Consider the following 13,849-nt stretch of genomic DNA (forward strand, 5'->3'; position numbering starts at 1 on the left):
GCGTGACCCTCGTGGATCCTGATATATTATCCAAAAAGGAGTATACACAAAGTCTGCAGGGACCACAAGACTACCTAGTTCCTTTGAGACTGAAAGTCTTACAGTTCTTCAAAATAAAAGACACACTATGTACCAGAAAGATACGATCTTAGATCCCAAGATGATTCGTAAGAAAGCTGCATCTTTTAGTTTAGCATGCTATCGTCCACAGTAGGAGAGTTAAAATGTTCACTATTCATTGTTAAAATATACAACTGGATTGCAGAGAAAAAAAAAAAAAAAAAAACCAAAAAACCCCAAAAATGTTTTCCTGTTCCACACTGTTCTTCAGGATTTAAAAATGCTTCCCATATACTCCCTTTAATTCAGCATCTTGGGTGACGACAGTAGAGTGCAATGCATATTGCAAAACTGCCATCCAGATTGAGCTTGGAGTTGAATGCTTGAAAATATCTTGAAATATCCCTTCCTTTGGACATTATTCTCTGCATAATCTGCCTGCTGGTTTTCTCACTGGAACCAATTTTCAAATGAGGACAGCCCACTACTTTCAACAGTTACATTAAAATGCCAATAGTGCTTTACTGGCAGTTCATGAAGTACCTACATATAGACACACCTCAGGACTGAGATTTATCGATGTACTTGATCCAGCTAGGTACTTGATGTACCTCTCACTGATTCTAGCAAGAAATGGTTCCTATGGTTACAAATATGTTACTAACTAAAATAGGACTAAAGACTGTTCTCTGACCCCAAGCAGCACACGTAGCTGTGCTGATGCTACATAACACCTTACCCGCCGTCCCCCCTGCGCCCCTGAGGTGTCCTTGTGGCCCTGGACATTATTATTATTATTTTATGTGGGCTTTTTTCAATTCAAAGTGTCTGAAGCAGCATTGGGCTTGTCTTGCAAGCCGTCACAGTGGTTCTTCCCCAGTATTAAACCGAAAGGTTGTACGTCACACTGCAGGGCATGGCGTGAGGGCACGCACCACTGTTCGAGGATGCAGAGGCCCCCTGGACATCCCATGCCCTGAGAAAACAACAAAGCTGTTAACCCTTTAACCAGGGCCACCTGCACCAGGGAGCATTCCCCCAGGCAGGCGTCTCAGAGACAAAACAATAACGACAGCACTGAGCTATACCTTGTGTTCAGCTACAATTACAGTTGGCGATGCCTGTGCTTGGTCGACTGCGTGCAGCACAAAGTACTATAGCAGACATTTGTAGTCACTATGGGACACAGAGGGGGAAACTCACCACACATTAAGTGCTAAACAAGTTTTTCAGTTTTACCTTGTTTTCTCTCTTGACCTTCACTTATCTGTGTCATCCTTTGGACATTTTCACGCAAAATGAGGCCTGATGTGAGCAATACATACTGTAAGTCCAGGATCAATGCCTGGACATCTTGGGTCTGCAACCAGCACAGTCCTATCTGTTGCACATGTTTGACAACCCTCAGTTATGGCTCCCCTACTTGTTTCCTCTTCTAGACTTTCTGTCTTTTCACTGCCAGTTTTGTACCTCTTTTTCCCCTCCTCCTCTCCCACTTTTTCTCTTAGAGAAGCAGCTGTAAAGCTCCACATGGAAGAAAGAAACAGATTTGCTCACTCATCTGGTTACCACATTTCACGTTGTGGGAAACAGCACCGTGTTTTTCACACATTAAGCACTTTACACATGACTATGATTAATCAGAAAATTCCTTCAGCTGGAGGCTTTACAATACTGACTATCATACTACCATAGCAGTATTTTCCCAGATGCTGCAGACATTGAGCTACACCAGAGGGAATAACGTGCTCCCTCCTCTCCTGGCATCACCACTTGTGCTTCAACAGTGGGTTTCTCCGCCAGTGAAACAATCAGAAACTGGAGCAAGCAACACAGGAAAAGTGGGGAGCTGGTGCCAAATCAGTTGTCATGCTAAGAGAAAGCTCTTCCTCTTTGGCAAAAATGGCAATAATAATACTTGTCACCACATGCCACCCACTGTCCTGGGGGTAGCAATCTTCCCAAACACTGAGGTCCACATCTCCACAGCTTGACAGCTGAGACATAACAGTATATTGTCATTCTTTCCAGGGACTAAATAATGTATTGTTAACCCTTAAGGAAAGTAAAAACTTCTGTTTCAAGTTTCGGGGTGGGGGGGAAGAACTGTAAGTTTAATTCCTCTAAAACAGATATATTATTATTTCCCCTTACATATTCTTTTTGGAAAGTATATATACACACTTCTTAAACCTTCTCAGCTTACTACCCTAATCCTACCATCTTTTTCTGCATCACACAGAGCAAGGCACAAGTTTATCAGCTGAAAGTTGCACTGAAAAAAGTCCTCAAAATATCCCCTCGTTCTTAAAAAGAATTTGATTTTCTCTTTCACAGCTGAGTTCTTCATATTCTTTTTTCTTTCATAATATGCCCCACTTCAAGCTACTGCAGGTAGATAGTGGCTCCTGGGGAAGGAATATGTGGCTTTTCTGCTTCACAGGTGCTACAGCTCAGTCAGAAAGCCGACAATTTAAAGACACTGGTAACACACAGCATTGGAATTAATCTGCCAATGTATCAGCAGAATAACAGCATTGTCTGTTCTTAAAATTAGTGCTTATCAATTCTCAATAATCTGTGTAGCCCAAAGTAATAGAAAAAAGCTTAAAGCACATGGCACACAGTGAAAAAATTCTGGGGAGAATAATATACCAATTAAGTCTCACATATCTTGTTTAATTGCTAATTGTGGGCAGGCTGAGGGAAGGCTGGTATTTAGTTGATTAAAACAGTTGCTTCAAACAAGCTGTTTGAAGTTATCACAGAATCATTGCAACCTGAGATGGAGGGACCCCAGAAAGCACTTTCGAACACATTCTGCAAATCCAGATCACAAGGGCTGCCTCCTAATGGAGCTGTGTTTGTCGCTTTCTCTTCCCCTTTCACAGAAAATTTCAATAGAAAAAGTAGCTCTTCAGCATTTGCTCTAATTGAACAGCTACTGATTAGCTTCAGAGCAATGGAGGAATAGCTGATTATAAGAACACATGGTATACTGATTGGGAGACTGCTATATCTGAACATACTAAGCTGCAAGTAACAAAGATTACTGAGAGATTAATTAAAGGAAATATGCTAGCCTCTTAAAAGTGTACAGTATTTCAATAGCAAAAATATTATGTCAGTGAATAAAGTGTACTATTCAAATTAATCAAAGAATTGTTATGCATACTTGATTTCTTAAAAATCCAAAACATATGCTTTAAAAGTTTATAGGTGAAAGAAAAAAATAACAATTCTATTTTCTAAAATGTATATTCACAAAATAATGCTACTATGTCAAGATCAAAATTGCTCACAGCTGGCAGAATGTATTTTCTGTTTAGATATTACTTATCTCAAGACACCTTGCAAGCTGGCACTTTTAAAGATAATTTAAGTATATAATAACTCTAATTATTCATGGAAATGTCCATGAAGCTATGACTTTTATTACAAAATAAGAAATTAATAAAAGCAAATTAATTCTTTTTAAATAAGAAAGTTAGGAAGTTAAAAAAAAATGCTGAATACCGAAGATTTAATAATATATTTCCAGGCAACAAAGAAAAGTAAGAATTTTTTATAATGATGCATAATTACAAAGTGTTTTATCTGGGAGGTTGCAAGGGTTCCTTTCCTCCCCAACAAAAAGGTAATTGCTTTCCCACAGATGATCTCTTCCACAAAGGATTCTCATTCTTGAGCCCTGTGTAGAACAGGTAGGAACTTGCTCTATATTTAGCATTTTGATACAGAATCATAGTATCATAGAATGGTTTGGGTTGGAAGGGACCTTTAAAGATCATCTAGTCCAATCCCCTGCAATGACCAGGGACATCTTCAACTGGATCAGATTGATCAGAGCTCTGTCCAACCTGACCTTGAATGTTTCCAGGGATGGGACATCTACCACCTCTCTGGGCAACCTGTTCCAGTGTTTCACCACCCTTATCTTAAAAAGATTCTTCCTTATAACTAGTCTAAATCTACCTTCTTTTAGTTTAAAATCATTACCCCTTGCCCTATCACAACAGGCTCTGCTAAAAATTTTGTCCGCCCCTCCCCTTTAAGTACTGAGAGGCCGCAATAAGGTCTCCCCAGAGCCTTCTCTTCTCCAGGCTGAACAACCCCAACTCTCTCAGCCTGTCCTCACAGGGGAGGTGTTCCAGCCCTCTGATCATTTTCATGGCCCTCCTCTGGACCCACTCCAACAGGTCCATGTCTTTCCTGTGCTGAGGACTCCAGAGCTGGACGCAGTACTCCAGGTGGGGTCTCACCAGAGTCGGGTAGAGGAGGAGAATCACCTCCCCCGACCTGCTGGCCATGTTTCTGATGCAGCCCAAGATACAGTTGGCATTCTGGGCTGTGAGCGCACATTGCTGGCTCATGTCCATCTTTCATACACTCATACAAAGAGAAGGAGCAACAGGAACATGACCCAACTCCCCACCTGTTCAGATTATGCATTTCAGTAGTCTATTGGGGACAACTCGGGAGTTATCTCATAGCTTTTTTGCCTCTCTTCAAAGTACTAACTTTGACCAGACAAGTAGGAAGATTACTCACTCATGATACACAGTTCACAATGCTTATTATTAAGTTTTTTATGGATATTTATTTTAAGTAGTGATGCCTTTCCACAAGACAAAACTCAACATTAATTATTTAAAATTGTCAAATTTAATACACATCTATGGCTAGGAGACCATCCCTTTCTGCATGTTAGCACTGCCTATTTTCAGTGACTTACCTTCTCTAAAGGCATTCCTCGCACCCAAAATAAAATTCTAGCTATTTGAATGGAAGCTGACATAGTGTAAACTGACGTGAGCCTGGATCCTAAGTCTTCTGCAGCCAAAAGTGAAAAAAAACATCAGTTCCAGGGAAGAAACTGTTATATTCAACTATCTTTGCACAAAGCTTTCTAAGAAGTTATACTGAGTGAATTATTTCTTACCTCCTAAAGAAATTGTGAACATTTGGGGGATATTATTAAGTTTCACCACTCATACAGAAGCCTGAGAACAATGATGAAAACTTCAAAATGACTGAATAGAACGGCATAAAAGTATGACGACAAAAAGGGACTGACATACTCAACAGCCATTGAAATGGCTTTACCAAGACTTCTGGAGAATACTGAGATGAGCAACCTAAAAAAGACACTGATTTAGTCCTATGGAATTATAGAAATTATACACCAGGGAAATATAGGGTTGGAAGTGTCACAGAGGCAAGCTGGAAAGAACTTGGAAAGTTCTTCTACTCTTGATGAAATGTCCTTCACCGACCACAGACCAGGAAAAGATTGCTGAAAAAATCCAGTGGAAGAAAACCAGCAGTGAGGGAATGCATCAGTGCACTATGCCTGTCCTAACGGAAACCTGGGATAATTCTGAAAATAGGTTGTGAATTCAGCACCTTGAGCAGATGTTATCTGTTGCAATACAGAACACCCTGGATTCAAGCCTATGTCTATAAATGATGGAAAATATCCCTATAAATTTTGAAAGATATTTAATAATTCATGTCAACACCTCAACCTTAGCATCAGAAAACATCCATTTCTAAAATACAGAAAATATCATGACTAAAAATAAAATCTAAATTGTTAGTTAAAAAATTAATGTTCAGAGACTGAAGGAGAGTGGGCACTTCCGTCTGAGGACAACATTGTAGTAGGCATTATTCAGTTTCTATTTAGCACGTATTCAATGTCGTGATAATAAAAATGTTTTCATGCTCACACTTACCAACAATTTCACTTGGCTCCTTATTGTAAAGCTTTTTGTTCCAGTAAAGAAGTCTGAGAAAAGGAAAGGAGACCAGAACAACAAGGCAGATGCCAACAAACATATGGCCTGTGAAGGCTGCAAAATCCAATCCCTAGAAAGAAAAATTAAAACCTAAATTAAAAATCAGTTATTTTCCTGTATTACCTACAGGGAAAAGTATTCAACTATATGTACTTTACCAATCAATAATAAATATAAAGCAATAAAGTAAGTTCCAAGTACAGAATATGCTGTACTTCCTCTGCTTCAAGGAGATGAGCCACATTCCAATTTAATTCAGAGAACTAAAAAATAGCATTACAAGTTATTCTGAAATATATTTAGTGTTTCTGACACAAACAGAAAAAAAAACCAAACTGAATCATTAACTTTCACTTTCATCACTTGAATCACTGTAAAATTCATTTTAAATCACACTGAATCTCAGAAATAGTTAAATTTTAATGACCAGCTTTTGTTTAAACTGATAACAACATGGATTTCTACAATAATTCTATCTGAACCAGATTTCATCTAAATTCACAAATATTCTTCTACAATAAAAATACTACATGTCAATATTCTGTTTATTTTTTTACCTGCTTAATAAATGGACACATTTCTTTACATTTTGCATAATGCAACCCTTTAATGAAGAGGTTCTCAAAAAGGTTAGGCAGAATATATTAAAAAGCTACTGTTTTGAGCAATAAGAATGAATAGTGACAACCTGCCCTAAAACTTTGAAGTTAGACATGCTTTGAGTAGGACATTGGACTAGATGACCTCCAGGGTCCCTTTCAACTGAATTAATCCATGATTCCATATTACACACGCTGTAGTGGATCAGGATTAGCCTTTGGGTGGGATTTTCTGAAGTAGTCATGACTAGCCTGTCCAAAAGAAGTTGTCCTTGAGGCTCCAAGGGGGATCATATCCAAGTACTCTGGTAGCAAGGAACTGTCTTATATTAACAGAGCAGAGGTTGTCTGAACTGGTCATCCCAGCAGAACAGCTCCATGACACTTAGAAAAAAAGCATGGTCCAAGCCCTAGGTAGCTCAGGTTGCCCCAACTGACTTTTTAGAGCATCCCTTGATTTCCCAGAGACTCTAGAAAGTCATGGGATCTCCCTGTGCCACATCTCTACGTCTCTACAGGGATGATAGTGACTTGCCTTTTACCAAATAACTGTGTGCTACCTATAAACTCTTCTGTAATGCCAAGACAAATTAAAAACAGCTATATTGCCTCCTACTGAAAGAATTCTTGTGGAAATGTCCCAGATGAAATGCCTCTGGTTCAAAAAAGAAAAAAAATGTTTTTCCATTGCACAACAGGGAATAATAAAAAATACACGACACAAGAAACTGATTAAAGTCATAAAGAACTTCCATAGCCAAATAGAGATTAGTGCTTTTTTGCAAAAAATCCATAGTTTGCAGACAGTTAAATAAATCTCAAACGTAAGTATGCAGACCAGGGATTAGAATTTGATCCTATGAAAAATACAGGTTTCAGCTTCATGAGCTAAAGAAAATCATCCTTAGTTGCTATTTAATAGTAGATTCCTTACCTCTTCTACTCTCCAGCCACTAAAACGTGAAAGTGTATACCTGTTCATTCGCTGGCCTTTCATTCTAAATCAGCTACTGCCATTTCTTTTATGAAAGTAGAAAAAAGACTCTTCAGGAATTGGAATAAGATTATTTTAGGAATCAAACAGAAAAACATTATACCACAAAGGAAAATAATATACTTTCATTCAGTTTGCCTACATAATAGGTCAGCCAGTCAAATGTCTGACATCTCTGCAAGACAGACTTTACAAGTCAATTTTTAGGAATACTCAGAAAGATTGGCCTCTGGGCATCAAGTCAAGATTCAGAGCCACAGGAAACATTTCTACAATGATGAAATCAACATTCATAAGTCTAGGAAATTTACAAATAGCAATGAGGAAAAAAAAATAATTTCAATTCTGCAAAGGCTCAATGTTTGTAAGACCTGCCCCCAAAGTATATAAAGTCCATATCCTCCATGTATATTTCTCTCCATTTAAAATTGACAATAAACCTAATTTATATATGGGTTGCCTCTGAGATTACAACCAAAAAGAAAAATCAGAAAATTTTGGCCAGAAAAATCAGAATCCTTAAAAGCACTGTGAACTGGCCTTGGTTTGGAAATTGCTCAAGTATTGACAATGTGCCATTAAACAGTTCGGGAAGTCTGGAAAATAAGTATTCAGTTTTGTATGGGCTCTAAAATGTCCTAAGGAGAGGTAGGAAGCTGAAAGAAATCAAGCTGTAAAAACACTGAAGCTACACCAGCTAAAATAGCAATGCCTAAATCTGACTGGAGAAAATTTTATCCTCTGAAAAATGAAATTACTGGGAAACAGCTAGTTGATGAGCAATAAAGTAATTAGAGGTGGTCAGAACATACTCAACCCCGAATTACCAGAACCAGGAAAATTACTTTTGCATTCAACCTAGTCTTAAAAAGAGCAGTGGACATGAGGCATTTCTTACGCTGGCAGCAATGTGCCCACATCATGAAGAAGGATGCCAGCTACCAGGAAGAGTATACCAGCAGAAATTCTCTGCAGGGATACTCAGGCATAAAGCTAATGCAGGAAATGAAGAGAAACAGGAACCCGAAGAATCCTTGGAAACTCTCAACTTTAAATATGAGATGTCTCCATCATACGTTAATGGAATTTGAATTTAAGGAAGTGGCTTATTGCAAACAAGGGCAAAGATTCACAAAGTCACTTGCTTTTAGCGACTTCTAGTGAATATCACACTAATTTCAGAGCAAAACATTGTGCTGAAATGCCACAATGCAGAAGCTTCTCAAACAAAAAAAAAACATCACAAGAAATGTGCCACTTGAAACCCACAGAAGTAATTTCTCTATGAAAAGAAAAACCACATCAACCTAGAAGGCAAATTAGAATGCTGAAGTTAAGACGAGGTCTCAGGTCTGACTGATAGTTGAAAGGAATTTAAATGAGATGGAGATCACAAAACTCTTAAAAAAAAATCAGGATTAACACAGCTTCATGACATAAGAGCTGACACAGATAAGCCTTAAAAGTGATTTGGAGACTCCATCACAAGAGAAAAAAATTTTCTACTAGATTCTTTAGCATCCTATCCAGGAGTTTACCCAAAATTTTCAAAGTGAGTAGCTGGGCTGAGATTCAGGATTTTGTTAAACTTCATAATATCACCCCATTGATCTTTCTTATCTCTGAGATCGCTGGGGAAAAAGAAAACATGCTGCTTTGCTGAGACTGCAGAACAGCTTTCCAATTCAGCTGAAAGAAATCATTTTCTAGCATGGAGCATGCTTATTTCAGGTAACAGCGTGCATGATGGTATTGCTTGTGATAGTGCAAGGCTGGAGTCAATTCTCTTCCCATCCCTTGCTCCTGGCTCTCCTCCCCATTTGCTCCTTGCATTGATCCACAACAGCCAGTGAGTGAAACAGAATCCTGCCAGTCACTACTAGCCTAGGACAACCTGAACCCTGCAGCCATGAGGAAGCTGAGGACTACCAAGTGCACTCCTTTGTATGGCTGGTATCAGAAGGGCTCATGATGAAAAACAGACCACTGCCCACTCTGATGCTTTGGGCTGGCTGCTTAGCACCAGCCTCTCGGCAGCACACAGAATACGCTTTCAGGGGAGAAGGCAGATTTCACACCAGACATTTTCAGGTAGCTAGTAGTCAACTTGCAGCCTCTGGAGAACTTTAAGAGAGTAAAGGGTTTACATTATACCACAGATACGAACGATGCAGAGGATACCAAGGTGGTGGCACAGTTACTTCATCAGGTGCTCCTGCTCCCTTTCCCACACCCTAGAAAGAGGGCAGGCAACAACTCCACAAAGCCTATATCCATACCCTGTGTGGCTGTGGATAACACATTTTATACCTCCTGAGTCCTCTGCACTGCTGGGGCCAGGATTCAGCATTGTAAAAACACATTCAAGTGCTCCACATGCCTGCTGCATACAACAAAATTTCATTTTCATAAAGATTTTTTTTTCCTGCATGATAGACTGAAATAGAATTGACATGAACAATAGGCAAAAAATACTTTTCTTCCAGGAGATTTCAATCCATCAGATAAATACAATACATGCTTCAAATATCCTTTACTTGAGGCTATGCTGATTGTGTTAAATTTCTCCCATCCCCAGTCAACAGAAAATCTATGATTTTGTTTTAGCAAGACAACAGTCTAAAGGTTCCACTGCCTACAGATTCAGAGCTGAAACAGAGTGGGTATCTTTCCTTGGTTTATAGTTTTAAATGCAAAGTAAAATCTATCAATTTTATGTTAGGAGGAAGTATCATACTGTTTTCCTGACATACTAAATTTCTATCATCCTGATTATTATTTTTTAATTGCTTTTGGAGGTGTAACTTATAGTAATTCAGACCCTTCCAGAAGAAATCTGCTATTTTAGAGCAAAAGAAAGCAAAAATTACAGCTAGGTGCAGCAATTCAGGGAGCCGCAAATACTGTGCTTCTAGCCAGAATGCCCTTTACTTAATATTTTAAAACTAATAAAATGAGGAAGAGCAAGAGTAATTTACTATTTCTACACTGGTTTAAACATCCCTTCCAGCTGAGTGACTGAGATCTATGTTGTCTCAGGAGGAACTACTAATGACCTTGCTGAGCCAGAAGTCACTGAAGGTCTAACACAGTTACATGAAGATAATGCTTATCTGAGACACTGATGAACCTCCTTTTTTGTCTTGCACTATACTCTTTAATGATTATTACATGCAGAGATGGTAAAAAATCTGAAATCAGCCATAAACCCATAATTTTTTCTCATATACCTTACCTAGCATTTCACGTTTTCTTGAGAAAAGGAATCAATAAAACATCGATGGAAAGAGTAGGAGTTTTACAAACTGATTAAAAGTTTTAACAAGCTTGTATCCAGCAAACTCAACAAAAATAGCCCAGTAAACAACGGGAATCCATTTCACAATCTGCCAGTGCTTGAATTACCTTTATGGATTCGTATATAGGATTTTCTCTCTTCCATTTTTCAGAATTATCTACTTCTATTCATAAATTTTTGATAACACATTTTTTTCGTGAAATATAACCAGCTAATATCACATCATGCTAAATTTCAGCATGAAGGCTGAAAGTCTCTGAAAGACAGAACAGGAGAACCTGATGGCTGTCCATTTTCCAGGGGATTTCTTTTAAATGGCAGGAATAACTCTGAATGGGATGCTGAAAACCCAAAATCCTCAGCAAACATCAGATTAACGGTACAAGCTTTATCACATACTAACAAAGACAGTAAATAAGAGTATATAATCCAGTGGCTAGCACATGCTAAAACTGCCTTTGCTTTTATCATTACCTCTTTTAGACAGATTAAAGCTAGATACACTTATGCACACTATGTTCACGCCATCATTTTGCTCTGGAGACCTAGTCACCATCCGTTCTCTAAAGATCTTGTAATCACAAGCAACTTCTGATTTCAGAGGCGTGACTGTGGATACTTGTGAAGTTCCCAAATATAGAGGACTTAACGTTCAACATTTCTGAAAGCAATGACCATTTCGAACTGGTTCATGCCCTATTGTGCATATAAAAATTGAGTTCCCGATGTCCGAAGCACATATCTCATAAAAATATAATTTTGCTAACAATGGCCACTCAGTAGCAGTACTCTGAAGGTAATAAAAGATTAAAAAAAGATTTTGTATTCACTGAATGAGTTTTCCATTGCTCTAAATGAAAACTCTTATTTTCTTTGCCTAATATCACAACAGAAATGCTATTTTGTGAGATTTCTTCCAACTCCAACTAAGAACAAGCAAGAGTACAAGAAATCTTCCTCCTCTATTATGCAAATGTTCCACTGATTCCAGGCATGATGGTAGGGAAAATGTCAGTATTATAAATTAACCACTGCTACAAAGAAAAAATCCTTTTGTTATCCATTTGCATCTCAAGACAAATAAAGAGACTTATCCCTACATTTTAATGAGAAAACTGTAACAAAAAGCTTATTTATTCGAACATACTTTAAATAAAATATTCTTAATATGACATGAGTTTTCCCAGAACCTAGGGAGAAAAATGTCTCCAGCACTACAGTAAACAGAGAGTAAAACTTTTCTAATGCTATAACCCAATAACAGCACCCAAAGGCTGCACTTCATTTTGTAATGATTTAAAATCCAAGGTTTCCTAAGAAAGTGTAAACTTGCATAATATCTCACTAGGCTGATTTTAGATGTTGATGTACAACAGCGAAAGTTTAGGAAGACTGGTAAAATTCTCCTCCTGATGGCACCTAATAAAATAGAAAAAACAATCCTCTACATAATGCAATCATCTACATAGTGCAATACACTATTCAGCCTCCTACAGGGGCATTTGTCCAAGTACTCCTGTACTTACTATGCAAAAATAACACTGAAAAAGAAGTGCAAGAGGATGAAAAGGGGAATTTCAATGACAATATCAATGAGAAAAATTTCCTAGAATGGCAAAAACATGGCCATAGTACTAAAAAGAAGTAAAGCCCAGATATTTTCAGTAGAAAACATCATAACAGACACTATAAAAATACTACAAGAAGTCCTGTTTCCAAAATGCCATTATTGCATTCAAGACCTTTTACCTCTTGAAGAGGTAAAAAAAGAAAATAATAAATTTTACATAGTACAAATATAGCAGGCATCCCATGCATTTTAAAGGCAGATTTGGGGTTGATCATATAATCCTTGGGGTTGATCATATAATCCTTCCTCGCAGCAGCCTTTCCTAGAAGTAATTTCAGAAACAAGACAACAAGGTCTATTTTTCTTCTTCTGAATAAAAGGGAGTATGTTGGAGCAGGCAGGCAAAATGAAGAATCATGCTATTAGTTCAACAACGCAGACTGTAAGAGGCCAGATGGTCCAGATCCCTCCTTGCCCTCACCACTTGGCTTTATCCAGTTACTCCTGGCAGCATTCTCCAAGGCAAATCTCCGTTAGACGGGGTGAGCCCTAAGCAGTGAGGACATAAGCCAGTCCATTCCACTCAGCCTCAGAGCCAAGGATAGGTCTTTGACCCTCTTTTATTTATATATATATATAGATATATAACAGATGACAGCACAGGAGAGAAGCAGCACAAGTCCCATGGTCCTGTGTTGAATCTGATTTATTTTATTATGTCCTTATTTCTGCAATGCAACAAAAGAACTCAAAACAACCAAGAGTGAAAACATTTGGAAAGTTTTTGTGCTTGTTTCAGACAGAATGATTTGAAACATGTAATGTTACATTTCCTATGGTATTTATACATCTGTGTCCTCCTGAAAATATCTCATTCAAGAGAAATGTAAAATTGTTTCCTTTCAATGTGACTGCTTAATTGCTTCCCATGTTTACAGCCAGTTCTAAAGGTTCTACAGAGATGATGAGTTTCTGAGTATTTAGGAAAGTGACCTGCATGGCAGGTACTAATTATTCTTTTTTAGAAAAGAAGGTTTAAATAGTTGTGCAGATTTCATATGTAAAAATGTAAAATTTAGCTATCAAATTCTCAGCCAGGAATATTACAGGGTCTCCAAAGTCATCATCCAAACAAACTAATTGAAGAACATTTCAAATATTTTAAAGATACATATTCAATTTATTAAGTACTATGAACTTCCAAAGACATTTTCCAACCTGGACAGTACTTAATTAATTTGAGTGTGTTCAGTTAATTAGAAGACATCCTTTTTTGGTATAGCAATAGAAACATAATCACAGAATCATTACGGTTGGAAAAGACCTTTAAGACCGTCAAGTTCAACCATCAACCCAACACTGCCATGCCCATTAAACCATGTCCCGCAGTGACACATCTACATGTTTTTTGAACACCTCCAGTGATGGTGACTCCACCACTTCCCTGGGCAGCCTGTTCCAATGTTTGACCACTCCTTCAGTAAAGAAAGTTTTCCTAATATCCAGTCTAAACCTCCCCTGGCGCAA

General features: G+C 38.1%; 1 protein-coding gene across 1 annotated transcript in view; it reads right to left on the minus strand.

Annotated features, from left to right (window-relative positions):
• OCA2 (OCA2 melanosomal transmembrane protein) overlaps positions 1 to 13,849 on the minus strand; it is a 184,945-nt gene that overhangs the window by 106,515 nt on the left and 64,581 nt on the right. Inside the window, exon 14 of the mRNA XM_059822678.1 lies at positions 5,799 to 5,931. Within this exon, the coding sequence (XP_059678661.1) occupies positions 5,799 to 5,931 (133 nt within the window). The remainder of the gene's footprint in view (positions 1 to 5,798; positions 5,932 to 13,849) is intronic.

The sequence above is a fragment of the Gavia stellata genome, chromosome 1 (assembly GCF_030936135.1).
Source record: "Gavia stellata isolate bGavSte3 chromosome 1, bGavSte3.hap2, whole genome shotgun sequence".
Lineage (NCBI taxonomy): Eukaryota > Metazoa > Chordata > Aves > Gaviiformes > Gaviidae > Gavia > Gavia stellata.